Below are 16,274 nucleotides of genomic sequence, written 5' to 3'. Positions count from 1 at the left end.
TAGTATGCTAGTGTTCCTTTGCGCACACGGTCATAGACATGGCGTTCAGTACGCGTCCCTCACCGCGTCAAGGGCCTCTTGGCACCGCGGATCAAGTCGTCCATCACCCCCTATGAGCAAAGAGAAGTTTGACAGGCACTTCACGAGCATCACATCTCTTATCATCCAAACAGCAGAGGTTTTCAAATGTTGACGCAAATTACCAAACTCAAGGCCAGTGATGTTGCACGTGTAGACGCACTCTCCATTCACAATAAGCTCTACTATATTCCAGTCATCTGTTTTCTGGAGGACACACTGGTGGCCGTCATCTTTTAGGACCGCTAGAAGTGAGGGTCATTTTCACCCAATTACAATTGTGCTTCCTGTATTGTTACTACAAACGGATAATGGCTAAAAATGTAACAAAATGACTGAAACTTTAGGACACATTTTTTAGGATTACCTTGTAAACCGTCCAGGCGAAATGTTCTGTGCTCGACAATACCACACGACTCATATGGACCATATTTGACTGTTACTACTGAATTAGTAGGCATATTTATAAATCTATAACGTTATATAATCCACCCCAAGGCGAGGCTGTTGTCAAAACTGCGTTTGTGTATTCTTCTCTCCATAGTAACCAGTGACCATAGTAACCTAAAACATGCAAACAGGTCACAGAAAGTCAGAAAAATCCATTTTTATTTAGCAATATTATAAATGCTATACCTTTCTCAAAAGTGTAACTTATAATAGATATAAGTCCAATTTAGTTTCCATCGGAAATCTTATAATTGTTATTGGAATGATGTTCCAGTGCAAAAAAAATAATCTGGTGCCCCTTCTTTGTAAAAAGTTATTTTTATGTTTATTTTTGGAGCAAACAAAACGTCCTGTGCCAGAATACAGATATTTCATAGCTGGTGGTAGTAAATACTCAGTGAACACATCATTGGTTTTGATTAGTACTTTTTATGGCATCATTAGGATACAGTGATATTGATAAAGAGACCATTTATCTTTTGAAAACTCTTTTTGAAAAAATAAATATCCCAGAGTTAAATAACATCACAGTTTAAGCACTCCACCACTAGACATACATTCTGTTACATCCTCATTTTTACATGTATTTTCTGTTTTGCCCATTCTCAAGTATTCATGCTTAACATGATGTCATGATAATCAACAAACATATTCTATTACTAAAACAAACATATTCTATTACTAAAAATTGGGCTAAGGCTATAATTTCTCTCTATATATAGTATACGTATTTTTTCTCTTTTTATATATACTCTAGTATGTGTAACATGATTGAGTGCTTTATTAGTCTATTTCAGCTAAGCTACAGTACATATTTGATCTAGTTATAAAGTGCTAAAATTAATTTCTCAAGGCGTCACTATTTTTCGGTTTTTTTTATCTACTTCACAATTACGATCATGACTGGATCAACATGTAGGATATACAAATTAGACACATTTAGAAAACACAGTGTTTACAGTGATCACAATATAAAAACATATTCTCACTCAGTCTTTATCTGTGTACATTAGACAGACATCAAGTATTGTTCATTTTTGTTTAGATATACTGTATAGACCTAGTGTGCAACACGTGTCAATGTCATTTTCAGACGTAATATAAGCACATTTTCACATACACAACAATGATTGTACTTTTAAAAAAGCTTATCAATTTGCCACTGTTATTAAACCATTCTTACTGGCTTCATAGGTTTCTGCTATTGCATTAGAAATCGAAAATTCCTGTTACTATTATTGCATTGGAAATTAAGACAACCCCACAGAATGGAAACACATAACAATGGCTCATATTCTTTAAACATTTATGCACACTGTCTTGTTTTTAGGACCTTAGACTGTGCATTTCAGAATATGACCTAGTGAGAATTCAATTTAGAGAACACATAAAACACGGCACACTTTAAAGCTATAATACCATAGAGTATAAATTATAATGCCTGGTCCTGACATTTTGTTTGTATACTGCAGACTTAAAATAGACTTTGCTATATATACAGATACTGTTTTTAAAAATACATTAAATAAACTTTAAAATGCAAAAGATGAGACTCACAAAGACAAAGTTAAATAGCAGCTTCTGGTCCAGTTCCACAGGGTTGTCATTCAGAGTACTGTATTTTGACAGGTATCTATAACCATAAGTTTTGGTAACTCTGACATGACCATAAAAAAACTGGTGTAGATTGTAAACTGCTATAGGTTATCATATTATAATTTACATATGCATGCTAATTTTTTAATAATGCATGCTAATAATTCTTTTCAAAGGCAGCATAATTGAGAGTGTCATTTTTTAGGCCTATTTAGTTTCCAGCGACATGCCCTCATAATACTTTTTCAATGTTGTTGAAAAAACTGTCGAAACATTCTTAAAAATATCTTCTTTTGTGTTCCACAGATGAAAGTGAGTCATACAGATTTGGAACGGCATGATGGTAAGTAAATGATTACTGAATTTGTATTTTTGCGTGCTGTGAACTATCCTTTTAATGCTGCCTTTGACAGTGTCAACTATTAATATACTCTTAGACAGACTGAAAAGCTGGGTAAATAATGGGCCAAATAATGCAAAATAACTAAATAGATCTACTTTTGTCAAGCGACTACAGCTCCATAGAATATCTATATCACTGCTGTTGGTAATCAAATGGGCCTTGTTTTTGAGACTCCTATTTTCTCCCAAAATGTCCATCTTTGTACAGTCACAGTGGTTTCTGTATCTTCCATACGATTCAAATGCTGTAGCTTCTTGCTATGACTTGCTTCCATTCTTCATTACCTTGGTATTTCCGTCCATCTTTTCTGTGGAGTCAGTTGGTTTAGCTTCAGTGTTGCCTTTTATGCACAGATCTTGCATTTCCTTTAGGCACCCCTCAAGAGTCTTCACAAACAAATCTGAACTGGTCTCGGCACTCTCACGGAAGCTTGACACGCAGAAGATGATGTGGTCCGTCTGAGGATTGTAGCAGGCTCCGTAGCCATTAGGGACAACAGGACCATAGCAGCAGAACATCTCTTCAGTGGTAGGAACCTATGCAAACACAAGCGTATTTGAACAAACAGATTGGTGATCAAGTTCTAACATTTTTTCTACATATTATATTAAAATAAAGATGTATGCACACTATGAATCACAAATCCATTTAGGTCTATCTCATGATTTCAGAACCTGGCTTGTAGAGAGAATGAAGTGGATGCTGGTGGCATAGGTTGTATCAGAAAACAGCTCTGGCTTTTCTAGTTTCAGCTCCTTGGCAATCTCTCGCAGTCCCAGCAAGTGATTGTCTATTGCCATCCCAGTGATTGCCTGTTTCCAAAGAGTGGACAAGCAATATTTTATTGTAGAGTGGACAGTATGACAATCACAGTTTGATAATCACAGTCAAACATAACTGTACTGACAGATAATTGTACTGTAGTTCAAATTCTGTTGTCCGTTTCACTTACTAGAATTGTGTAATTGGTTTGGGCTTTAATGGCAGTCCAAAGCAACTCCATTTTCTCAGCATCCTAAATAAAAAAGACAGGTTATTACTAAGCTACTCCTGTTTTGACAATACGCACAGCATTGACTACAGATGAGCTGACATTGCAAAATGCAGGGCAGTTTGAATAGAATATAATGAAAACTAAACTACATACAGTGATTTTGGAGCTATTTGCCATAGCTTTCACAAATGCTAAGGCCTCAGGTGTGGAGGAGCGAATGTTGTCAACTCGTCCTTCTTGAAAGCGGCGTACTGATGCACTTTCATAGGTGGGCACTAGACGTCCATGACATCTGAGTGCAAAAGCAAAAAAGAGTTTCAGACATAAGTCTTCACTCTGTAGTACTAATACATCTTAAATTAAAGAGAAGACTGACCTGTAAAATGTAAACTGGAGGGCAACTTGAATATAAGCATCAGGGCTCATTTTCTGTTTCTTGATGAACTCTTTGCCATAACCAGTGAATTTGTTGACATTCATGTCCAGATTTTTCACAAGTCTGTGGGAATTAACATTTAATACACTAAAGAGCGTGGGGTCAGTACTATTTTTTAAATGTTTTTGAAATTCTCTTATGCTCACTGGGGCTGCATTTATTTAATCAAAAATACAGTAAAAACCGTAATATTGCTTTCTATTCTGATAGATTTTAAAATGTAATTTATTCCTTTGATGACAAAGCTGAATTTTCAGTATCATTACTTCAGTCATCAGTGTCACATGATCCATTAGAAATCATTCTAATATGCTAATTTGCTGTTTCCTATTATTATCAATGAAAAGAGTTGGAAACTGGGATGCATTTCAGGATTCTTTGATTTACAGCATTTGCAAAAGAAATCTTCTGTATAACATTTATAAATGTCTTTCACTTTTATTCTTGTCTGTCACTTTTTGAAAATTTCAGGATTGAAATTGTCAAATTCATATTTTTCAAAATAAACATCTTGTTGACCCCAAACCTTTTAACAGTAGTGCATGTAAGAAACCAAAAGATACTAAAACATTTATTGTATTTTACACTATTTATTTGTTCAAATTGTATTTATTTATATGAATAATTGAATAATTAACTTTGATGGCTTCTAAGCTATGCATTAATAGGATGAGCAGGGTTTAGTGTAATAAATGGCATGCTATCAGAATGGAATCTGTTAGACTTTATAGACCTTACTACCCTGTTGTATCACCTGAATGTTGACATACCTCTGTAATTTGTCTGCTGAGGCCGTGAGGAACGCTTGGATATCTGGCGAGCATTTCCAGCGCAGTCGTCTGGGGGCAGGAAGCTCACTCATGCTGGCTGCCCTCACAAGCTTAGAAGGGCTTCCTCTCCTGTGAGAGAAACAATCTCATTGCGTCTTCACTAGCTTAGTTGTTATTCTCAGGCTGTGGGCATATATCTCAAGTCGTCTCATTAGAGTTTTCCATTTCAGCCTCTTTGGCAAATACATAAATGTAATTGTGATGTGCTAGTAAGAATAAGCATGCAGAAAGATATTACAGATTCTTTCAGAAGTGAATGTATTCTTTGAATTTGCCAGACCAACAGTGCATTCTGGGTAATCAAGAGTTGTTTTGAAATTAATTTCTATGAATGATATAATAATTTGGCTTACATGTATCTCAGTAGATATTCTGAACATTGCACAAGCACTATTCCTTCAAAAGGTGAGTGTTCACATACAACACCACAGCATCCATCTGCACCTATTACAAACTGAAATCATTACAGTAGTTTAATTTTAGAATTCATCTTCCTGGTCATATGATCAATGCAATTTGAATCCATGCTTGTTTGTTTGTTTTTCTACCTGCATGGGCTTGTCATACCAGCGATTGCCCCCATTTTTGTCCGTCCCCCCTCCGTGGAGCATCAGTAAAGCTCGGTTGGTATCAGTCAGTTCAGTGCCAGACGGCTCGTCCAAACACACCAGACACAGACAGCGCTCAATCATGTCCAGAGAGTCCCTGTTGGTAGAATCTGCACCCGATTGAGAAGTATTACATTTTATGTGTGTGAATTCCATTAACCTGTGCAGAACTTTTTGTGTCATCAGGGGAATTTATAGTCAAGTTGTTTTGTTTCTTAATATTTTGATGTCAAATTGCAGGTCTAGTAGCAGATACAGCTTGTATAGTTGAGGATAAATGAAGTCTAACCTTTGATCAGCACGCTGCGAGCTTCAGCCCACTGTGTTCTGCCATCTGATGTGAGCAGACCGATCGGAGGCAGACGCTCCTCTTCAATGTCTGCCATCTTTCTGATTCGCTCCAGTTGAGTGTAAAGGTCTTTTTCATTCAACCGACGAAAGTTTATCACCACGTCGAGAACAAAAAACTGGTATGGCAGAAAACACATTAAGTCTTTGTCTTCAATGTTTGATTGTGACTTTTTGAGACTAATTTGAAAATAAATATTAAGAACAAGCTAAACAAAATAAGAACATCAGATATAGTTCACTACTAGATGAAGTAATACCTACCTGATTCTTACAAGCCACTATTATATGTTCTGGCTCGGGCATAACTGTGCTCTTCTGAGCCACTAAAGTGTCAATTTTGGGCCCTGGCAGACGGTAGGAGGTGAAGACCTTGTTGTACTGATCCATACACAGGGGCGTCCCAGCCAGCTGCCCACGAGCATAGTCTACAGGGAGGGCACGTCTGCAACGAGCAGCATACAGCCATGTTTAGAAAACTATGCAATTAATTATGAATGAAGCTTGTTTTGTTGAAAACAAGGAGTATAACCTACCCATCTATAAGAGATTTATACTCTAATACACCAGAAATGAGATGGGCAGCAAATCTGTAGAGGAAAACAATATGCATATTAGTATATACATTTTTTTTCTGTTTTTGAAACAAGTCTTTTATGCTTACCAAGGCTGTATTTATTTGATCAGAAATATAATAAAAACAGTAATATTGTGAAATATCACAATTAAAAAACGGTTGTAATTTGTAATTTAATGGTTGTTAAATTGCAAAGCTGGATTTTCAGCATTATTACTCCAGTCTTCAGTGTCACACAATCCCTCAAATCATTCTAATATGCTGATTTGGCACTCAAGAAACATTTATTATTATTATCATCAGTGTTGAAAACAGGTGTGCTGCTTAATATTTTTGTGGAAACTGTGAAACATTTTTTTCAGGATTCTACAGTATGTCAAATACAAAGTACAAAAAACAGAAATCTTTTGTAGCGTTCATTTTAATTAAAGAAAGCTCATTCACAGTAAGCAATACAATTCCGTTGTTTTAATTAGTTTTTAGAATAGCATTAATCAAATGAGGTCTGTTAACAAAGTAATTGGTTTCATTTTAAATTCACCAAAAGAGGCTAATCCAAGACTGATACTTAACATTATTACATCCTTTAATACAAAATTTTAAATCTTTTTGAGAAACATAACCTATTCTATAATAAGCCTAAAACAGAAATGTCCATCGTAGGATGTATTGTTTACATTTTAGGACTGAAATCATAAGCATCAATTTATGATGGGAGGGAGACTTTGTGTACATGTGTACTAATCTGTAGATTAAATCAAGTTTTAATTAATGTGCCTCTTCAATTACGTTTCCATATGGAGCTGCACAGTTGTTAGATGAAATCATGCAGTGTACATAGCTGACAGTTTGCACAATCCTAATGTGTATATGGTATCCTTAAGTTATGTAGACATCTGCATTTCCATTTAAACAAGTTTATATCAATGAAGACATGCAGCGGTATCAGTCATCTCAGTTTATAGGAGTAAAAATTGTCCCTGCTGTATCCCCAGAGTCCCGTACCTGAGGGTGTCACTTTGACTCCTGAAGTTCTGCTTGGGAAAGACCATCACAGGACTGGAGTTGACAGGTAGAGCTAATCTGTTGCTCAAATACATGTCTTCAAGCCAGTAGTCATACACCTTGGACAGTGTTCAAAAAGAGACAACTTTTAAAACATATTTAACAGACAATGTATCTGCACATTAAAAGCAAAGTTGCTTACAGAAAAGTCTTAACAATTAATGCAGTCCTTACCCAATTGGCCTTATGTTCGCTTCTCTCCAGTAGCTTTTTCTGAAGAAATTCTCCCATCCCACCAGGTGCTCCAAATTTCTCTACAATTGGCTTTGTCTTTTTGAACTGCTCCTCTGGTATTAGGTGACTCATGCACTTCAGGTACATGTCCAATGTTTGCTGCAAGGGTGGCACTGGGAGCTTCGGGAGGCCCTAAATCGAGATCATGACCAGAGCTTTAGTGGGATTTATTAACTTATATTTCAGTGTCAAGGACAGCTTCTACTTAAGTAGCATTTGTTTCCTTGATCTTATGGTATTTGTTCTTAAGTTAATGAGTCTCTTGTCTAATTATAGAGTTTTAGTAAATGCTAATCTTTCATGCTCCAAATGATCCCAGACAAGTATTATATTTAAATAATCTTGCCCTGTGTTTGACCTGGCTGGATGAAGATCATCTCTGTTATAATGGCATAAACCTAGATCATGTATGTTTTGATTGCAGTACTGTAGTTAACAATGTTGTTTGTAATCATTGTTAGAAGATAATGTTTTAAATGTAACATTATTTAGTTAAGCCACATAATTCCTACATTTTATAAACAAATATATAATAGTATTTTGCTTACACTTGGATCTCCCACGTCTCTTGCTTGTTCCCTTTTCAAAACCGGCATCCTCAAAGTGGTAGAGGTTCAGTCAAGAAAGATGAAAATCAACAGATCATTTTCCCAGTTTCCTCTGGAACAGAGAGAAAGCTTGCATTGCAAATAGTTTTCAACATAAAACTTTAAAAAAATTAAGGCATAAAAAACTGCAGTTTGGATTTTCTTTTCATCAGCCACATCAGTTAGACAAAGCTATGACCAACCTGTCTTTATTATTAAAGACATCTAATCCAGATTTTTTTTCTCTTGAATTTAAATGAAGTAGAAAGTCTATTATAGCTTTTTAGTTAGTCCTTATTTAAGAGTAAGGCTGTAAGCATATTGTATTAATAATAATTAAATGTCAACTTAAGAAATACTCACCAAAATGGCATACTCTTTGCTGAATCCTCCGATGTCTCCAAGGATTTATCCAGATTCATAGTCCCGTCGTGTTTTTATTAAGAGGAAAGTGCTGTTAATGTTGTGCGGTAACTTGTTTCAGGCGGCATACTTGCGTCCCATTCATTGCAAGTCAGGAGCTTCTTAGGATGCTCCTTAGGAAAGATGCTGAAGGATGCTGAAGAAGCGGTACCTTTCTCAGACTCCACCCCCTAAACTCCATTCGCTCGATGCCGCATCTGCCAGCCCACCTCATACTTTAAGTCGAGTCCTTGAACGAAATTTATGAGCACCCTTCCAATTTAATTAGAACGAAATGTGGAGAGGTTTATTTAGACCCTCTTGCACCATAAGCAATTGTTTTTCTTCTTTTAAATAAACAGCTTCGATTTACGAAAAGCCTCGAGTACATTTTCCCCCAGATACGTCTGGTGAATCGCTTTATATTTATGAATCTTTTTTTGGAGTGGAAAGAAAAGTTACATTTTTTTATATATGCTATATATTTGCTCCCCACCACAGAGGACCCTGTTGCACAAGAGTTTCATCCCCCCGTGTGTTTTATACATATTTATACATTTACATGTAGTAGCCTAATTATATTTGTAACAGTGTCCTGTTTATGCGTGTTATTTCTTTTTATGAATAATTTCATAAAGTTTATTTTTCGCTTTTTGACTTTGATGCACTAAAACTAAATAAACGCACAAGTTTTGCATACCGCGGTATTGTATTACGTTGAACATTCATTTCTATTTTATAAATATCAATAATTACTCATTGCCTTTTTTTTTTTAAGAAAAATGACATTCAAAACGAAAGTAAAAAAATGCAATGTTTATATGTATGAATGTATCTGTTTAAAGCGTGTAGATGCATGTTGTGTAAGTCACAGAAACAGGGCACAACATGGCGTTTCACATATTGTCTTTTAATTATGTACATTTGATATGCACATATGTACACCATTATATTCCATAATATACAGTAATGCATTCCAGAAATACACCCTAAACATTTAATACTTGAAACAGACACTGAAAAGGCAGGATTCACACCAGTTCCATCATTTTTTCTTTGAAGGTGTCAGGTGACATTTTGCATATTATTTGTAACAGCACAAAATCGGCGGAATAACTTCAACGAAGGCCCATTTAATACGTACACACGCATCTTCATATTTAATAGGTTTGCACCATATTTATATCCCTGAATACAATTGAATACAGCGGAATACTATACAGTGAAATAATTTTTTTTCTTTTTCTATTGGAGAAAAAATATTGAGCTCATCATTTCAGTAAATAGATTAAATCATTGTAATATTGTATGCCGTTCACCAACAGTTTTCCTCGGGACAATGAGTAACATGTAAAATGAGTGAAAGAAAAACATATATATTCAGCAGAGGTTTTAACAGGATTTTAACAGATGAACTAGGACGGACGACTGAGATTATATGTATTCTGGCTCAGACGTCTCTTCTTCAGAGAATGACTTTGATTGTCCAGCAAATGTCCCGTTCTCGTCGATGGGCACGCAGTTACCGGATGAACTGTAGCCGTGCTTCTTTCTTTGGCGTTCCTCCATTCTGATGGTGTCGTACAGACCCGTGGCTCCCTCCTCCAGTAACATGTTTCTCTCAGAGTGAGATGGTTTCATTAAGCACACGTTGCGCAGGAGAAGCAGGGCAGGTGCGTAAAGTACGTTCGCCAGACCCATGCCCAGATTGAGCTGCACAAATCCGAGATTGTGCACTATATTACCGGCCACGATGGGACCCAGAGCGTAGGCAACACAGTAGGAGATGTCGGCAATAGCGTACACACTACCGTACACAGACACGTGACGGACGTCTACGAGAAAAGCGAGCGTGGGTAATAAAGCTGTGTCTACCAGTGCAATGCCGAAACAAATGCCACACAGGGGGATTATCAGCTGCTCAAAGTTTTTGCAAGCCGGCACAATGCAAGAGCTGGCACCAATGATGACCATGCCAAGCGCCCCATAAAACCACTGCAAGTGTGGATACTGTGCTGCCAGCTTGACAGTAATGTAAACACCTAATATGTGAGGGAAAAAGGCCGGGAGCCAGGTGAGCCCAATCTCCCACTGGGATGAATCCATGGTCTCCTCCATCCAGTTGGCGATGGTGGGCTCCAGGAAGGCAAGGGGGATGTTACATGTGGTCAAAGCTCCTGCCACAACTGCTATGTAGGGATCAATCATTAGTTTGTAAATTGGGGTGCCAACCGGCATATTCTCTCTATTCCTACTGGAAAAGGGTTTGAGGACAGTCATGCATAGTATACCATCTGCCAAACATATACAGGCGAGCACAAAGAACGGCACGCGTTTGCCCACGAACTCGTACAGTACCCCTCCGAACGGGGGCGCCGCCAGGCTTCCGAACGAGATGAACGCGAGGGCAATGCCCAGCGCGCGGCTTCTCTCTGCCTCCTCCGTGAACTTGTCTGCGATCATGGCAATCCCAGAAGTGTCTGCGAACGCCGAGCCGAGCCCTTGCAGACTGCGCGCCACGAACAGAGTCGCGTAGTTATCGGCGAAGGCAAAAATGCACGTCGAGACGAACATGATACTGAGTCCAATTAAAAGTGGGATGTCATAGCCGACTCGGTCTATGAAAGTTCCGGTAAAAGGATTGACAATGAGCTGCAAAATGGCTTTTGAGGCGAAAAGCACGCCGATCTGCACGTCAAAGTTTTCGTTTTGCGTGCTGTTGGTTGAAGAATTACCCGTTACATGATGCGCCTGCTCTGATTCGCTCTCTAAGCGCGCTAAATAATCGGGCACAATTGGCACGATGACCATGTAAAGCATATTGTCTAGAAGAAGTGCCACACAAACAATGACTAGAATAATCCTTCTTTGTCGCTCGGGGTCCTGGATCGCAGTTCCTAACTGTTTAGTTCTTTCCCCCATCTCTGATAATTTAACGGCGGCGGTTTGCGCCAAGCCACCCGATTCCTCCGTAGCCATGATCCACACTTTGGTCGGTTCAAGCAAAAGACTCTAACTCTCTTCTAGTCTTCTAGTTAGCTGCTTTTCTCCCACAGAAAGTCTGCGCACATTGGGTTGTCCAGCACTCCCTGAATAGTGAAGCCTCGGCGCGAGGACCAACTTTTCCTGCTTTACCTTGCAGTCCTTCGTTGCACGTGCATTTCCTCTCTCGCGACTGCTGTCAGGCAGTGTTGTTTCATCGTATTCGGGTGAGGACGCCGAGTCAAAAACTCACAGTCAGGTCAAAACATTCGCCTTCTTGTTTTTCCCTTCTTCACGCTGTCATTGTAGCAGGGCGCACGCAGCGCGAATGCGCATGAATAGATGAATTCACCTGTAGCGCGATGTCATCATTTCTCCTCAGCTGTCTTCTTATTGATGCCACCCAATGCAGATGCGCTTACATGTTGATTCCATTGGAATCGCTCCTCTTATTTTCCAAGGATGTGACGCACTGTTTGCTACCCCCTCAAGTGGTTCCCCAACCAGCTGGGTCTTTTATGCTTATTTAACACGTCAAGCCCCTACCCAGTAACGCCAGGCTGTGCTGTGCTTTATAACTTCCAAATATTGAGCGAGCTTCTGTAACTGCTTAGGACCACAAACCTTAAGTCACCGAGCTCGGCAGATATGCTGAATGCGAGGAAGACGCCTTCTAGTGCTATTTTAGTAGTTCTGTAAGAACTCACTAACTCACTTTGTCACTGAGAAGTTATTGGTCACCGTTATTGGTTTTTGAAAAAGAAGCCAAACGCTTTCATTTGTTTTAATAAACATACTCTCGAAAGTTGTATATTAATAAACCAGACAGGTTGTATTATTCTCCGACGGTTATTGCTTACATTTCAAAATATGTTTTTAGGTTCCAGTTCGACGGAAAGGGAGAAAGAAAAAATCGAAAAGGAAAATTAGGCACACGATGTGTAATCTATCCCCTACACATACTGCGTAATTGAGCTAAAATGGAATAATTGCTGTGTAGTTATATCATGCAAGTTTAAAATGGGTTTAATTGGCTTGATCAAAGTTTTTTTTTTATGATGAGGGACTATAGTGTAGAAAATCAAAACGAGCATTTCTAATATGCGTCTTTACATCTATAAAATGTATAAGAGAAAAGGCATTTTATTGACAAAATAGCAGCACTTTTCCATTTGATACATTTTATGTTTTGTGTAAAAAACAGTTTATTGAATTTCAGCACCACAGCTGGTTGGACAGCTCCTCGTCCTTTAAAGCAAAGATTGATCAGCTGTAAACTGTGAAGATTTGTCCAGAAGCTTTCAAGGTAGCAGTGACAGGAAAAGGTTTTTCCTTGCTGTTGACTGACAGCCAGGATGTATCGTTTGCTCTTGTTAACGTAGTAGGCTAAATGATCAGTGGTTTTAGTGATAGTGTAACGCCATCTGCTGTGCAAACCCGCCAGCGAACTCGATTTTGCGTTTCCTGTCCGCTGAAGAACAATAATTGGGGGTTAGTGACATCTTGTGGTTTGTTTGATATACTGCAGCGGGTCAAACCTATGTTAAATGGTGAATCTGGACATGCTGTCTTCCAGTTTATCACAGAAACAATGTTGTTGGTTGATGGCTTGTGATACAAATTTAACTTAAAAACCTACTGAAATCGGGAAAAAGCCTGTTAGAGCTGTTGTTGCTTCTTGTTAGTGTTCTTGTTAAAGAATAATCAAATTCCCAAAAATCAAGTACTTGTAATTAGATTGTTACATTTTAAAATACTTGTAATCAGACTACATTTACTTTTTTATTGATTACTTGATTACATATTATTCACACAATACTATTAAATGATTCAAAATGTATTGATTCACCCTAATTTTTTATTTTCATCTTTTAAATTTTCCTGTCTAAAATAGCATACCACTTATTCAGAAAGTCTTCCAGTTTTGTGGCCTCTCAATTTTCTGTGTAATTATAGCCACTTGACTAGTGAGCGGTCTTTGTGTGAATGTACACAAAACATTCACTCAAATACAAGTCACTAGTCAAGTGGCTATAATTACACAGAAAATTGAGAGGCTACACAGCATTCAAAGTCTGGATTTACAAAAATCATATCAATTTAGTGCATTTCAGCATTGCATCAGCTACTGATGAACACATTAATTTGTATTTGAATTAGCGCTCAATAGGTTATTTAAACACGTCTTTGAACGTTAAATGACATGTAGGCCAAGTATGGTAACCCATGCATTTAACCCATCCAAGTTCACACACACACACACACACACACACACACACACACACACACACACAGACAGCAGTAAGTAGTGAACACGCACACCGTGCCATTTTTGCTGCAGTGCCTGAGGGAGCAATTGGGGATAAGGTGCATACCTTGCTCAAGAGCACCTCAGTTGTGGGTATTGAGAGTGGAAGAGAGCCCGCAACCTTCGGATTACAACTCTTGACTCCCTAACCATTAGGCCACAACTGCCCCCTAGCCTTCCTTTTGGAAGGCTTTCATCTTTCAAACACATTAAAATGTACACAGTCATGTTATTTGTTATTTACATGTTATGTAGGGATTCAGGAACTTATTTTTCATATATTTACTTAATATATTTTCATATACATATCCTTTAGGTAACATTATCCGTCATCACGACTTCAACTTCCACTGCTATGCAGACGACACCCAGCTCTATAGCAGTTCTCAACACAACTCTCCCTTTCCCACCAACTCCATATCAGCTTGTATTAATGATATAAATGCTTGGATGACCAGAGACTTTCTCAAACTCTACACTGATAAAACAGATCTACTACTTGTGGGTTCAACAAACAATGTTGCTCCATTCTGTGCTGACAATGTTAACATTGCTGGGATCTTGGTTCGACCTTCCACCACCGTTAAAAACCTGGGTATAATCTTTGACTCCTCTCTTTCCTTCCTACCTCACATTTATTTCTTCACTCACTAAATCTGCCTTCTTTCATCTCCGTAATATCGCTCGCTTACGTCCCTTCTTAAATATCAATGATGCTGAAACTCATCGAGTTCATGCCTTCATTACTTCTCGACTCGACTACTGTAATTCTCTTTTCTATGGTCTACCAAACACAACATTAAATAAGCTCCAGTATATCCAGAACTCTGCAGCTAGTGTTCTCACTTTTTCAAAGAAATCTTCTCACATTACTCCCATACACAGACTTCATTGGCTGCCCGTTCATTTTCGTATTCAACACAAGATTCTCTTAATCACCTTCAAAGCACTTCATGGTCCCCCCATACAGTATATTTCTGATCTCATTCATACTTACTCCCCAGTTCACACACTACGCTCTTCAGATACTGGTCTACTGTTAATTCCACGCCACAGGTTAGCATCATTTGGTGGACGAGCGTTTTGTATCTCTGCCCCCACACTCTGGAATTCTATTCCCTAACACATTTGGGATCTTTCTTCATTACAGAATTTCAAAACCCACCTTAAAACATATCTTTTCCTTTCTTGTTTCTCTGATCTCTGACTGCATGATCTGATTCATGCCATGGATTTCATGTTTATCTGTATTTTTATTTATTTTTTGTCTGCTGTCTTGTTTACCCATTTTAATATTGTAACGCGAACTTGAGTTTGCAGAAAGGCGCTATATAAAATAAACGTATTTTAATTTAAAATTTTTATGATTTAATTAATTATTTGGCTTTTCATTAAATTCACGTCTAGTTAAAAATTAAGCATTTAAAAATTATTGTTTTATTGAGTTTTTATCTACTGAAAGTTTTTATTTTTAATTTTTTAAAGAGAGCTGAATATGCTGTTAAACAACAGTGCAAACAATTGAATGCACTATAATTTTATATTACCCTGCAGCCCAAGACTGGTTGCCCACTGAAGCTAAGCAGGGTTGAGCCTGGTCAGTACCTGGATGGGAGACCTCCTTGGAAAACTAGGTTGCTGTTAAAAGAGGTGTTAGTGAGGCCAGCAGGGGGTGCTCACCCTGTGGTCTGTGTGGGTCCTAACTGTGTGGGTCCAGTGTAGTGATGGGGAAACTGTACTGACAAAAAGCACCGTCTTTCGGATGAGACGCTAAACCGAGGTCCTGACTCTCTGTTGTCATAAAAAATCCCAGGATGTCCTTCGAAAAAGTATAGGGGTGTAACCCCAGCATCCTGGCCAAATTCGCCCATCGGCCTCTGACCATCATGGCCTCCTAACCATCCCCGTATCTGCTGATTGGCTTTATCACTCTGTCTCCTCTCCAGCAATAAACTGGTGTGTGGTGGGCGTTCTGGCGCTATATGGCTGCCGTCGCATCATCCAGGTAGATGCTGCACACTGGTGGTGGTTGAGGAGATTCCCCCTTCCATGTAAAAGCGCTTTGAGTGCCCAGAAAAGCGCTATATAAATGTAAGGAATTATAATTTTATCCCTAACAGCCTCGTTTTCATTCCTGTCAAAAATTAATCCTAAATTAAGGTTTAGGCATACAAATAAGCAATTAATTAAATGATGCTGTATTAACTCCTACCACAAGATGGCCCTAGTAGGGCGTACATGCTCAGCCAGCTGTGTAATATTAACATATGGCGTGCGGTGGTGTTTTAAAATGAAGAGGCATTTACACACACACACACACACACACACACACACACACACACACACACACACACACACACACACACACACACACAC

At 38.3% G+C, this 16,274-nt stretch overlaps 3 protein-coding genes across 3 annotated transcripts; all 3 read right to left on the bottom strand.

Annotated features, from left to right (window-relative positions):
- Positions 1 to 11: 11 nt before the first annotated feature.
- Positions 12 to 539, bottom strand: cunh10orf53 (chromosome unknown C10orf53 homolog). Its single transcript, XM_016276834.1, has 3 exons — positions 446 to 539; positions 204 to 323; positions 12 to 110 (listed from the first exon to the last, which is right to left on the bottom strand). Exons 1-3 carry the CDS (start codon positions 537 to 539, stop codon positions 46 to 48), a joined length of 279 nt encoding a protein of 92 aa, XP_016132320.1. The 3' UTR covers positions 12 to 45.
- A 1,920-nt stretch (positions 540 to 2,459) lies between these two features.
- chata (choline O-acetyltransferase a) lies at positions 2,460 to 8,835 on the bottom strand. The gene is made up of 15 exons (XM_016276829.1): positions 8,570 to 8,835; positions 8,168 to 8,279; positions 7,560 to 7,751; positions 7,326 to 7,444; positions 6,280 to 6,333; positions 6,008 to 6,188; positions 5,685 to 5,862; positions 5,336 to 5,505; positions 5,141 to 5,241; positions 4,728 to 4,856; positions 3,898 to 4,020; positions 3,675 to 3,813; positions 3,480 to 3,542; positions 3,202 to 3,339; positions 2,460 to 3,063 (listed from the first exon to the last, which is right to left on the bottom strand). Exons 2-15 carry the CDS (start codon positions 8,213 to 8,215, stop codon positions 2,785 to 2,787), a joined length of 1,914 nt encoding a protein of 637 aa, XP_016132315.1. The 5' UTR covers positions 8,216 to 8,279; positions 8,570 to 8,835; the 3' UTR covers positions 2,460 to 2,784.
- Positions 8,836 to 9,504: 669 nt separating this feature from the next.
- slc18a3a (solute carrier family 18 member 3a) lies at positions 9,505 to 12,167 on the bottom strand. Its single transcript, XM_016276831.1, has one exon. It carries the CDS (start codon positions 11,585 to 11,587, stop codon positions 10,043 to 10,045), a length of 1,545 nt encoding a protein of 514 aa, XP_016132317.1. The 5' UTR covers positions 11,588 to 12,167; the 3' UTR covers positions 9,505 to 10,042.
- Positions 12,168 to 16,274: the final 4,107 nt, after the last annotated feature.

Source organism: Sinocyclocheilus grahami, unplaced genomic scaffold (assembly GCF_001515645.1).
Source record: "Sinocyclocheilus grahami isolate Dianchi unplaced genomic scaffold, SAMN03320097.WGS_v1.1 scaffold106.1, whole genome shotgun sequence".
In the NCBI taxonomy this organism is placed as follows: domain Eukaryota; kingdom Metazoa; phylum Chordata; class Actinopteri; order Cypriniformes; family Cyprinidae; genus Sinocyclocheilus; species Sinocyclocheilus grahami.
The sequence above is the reverse complement of the archived record's forward strand: the minus strand, read 5'-3'. Positions and strand labels throughout refer to the sequence as shown.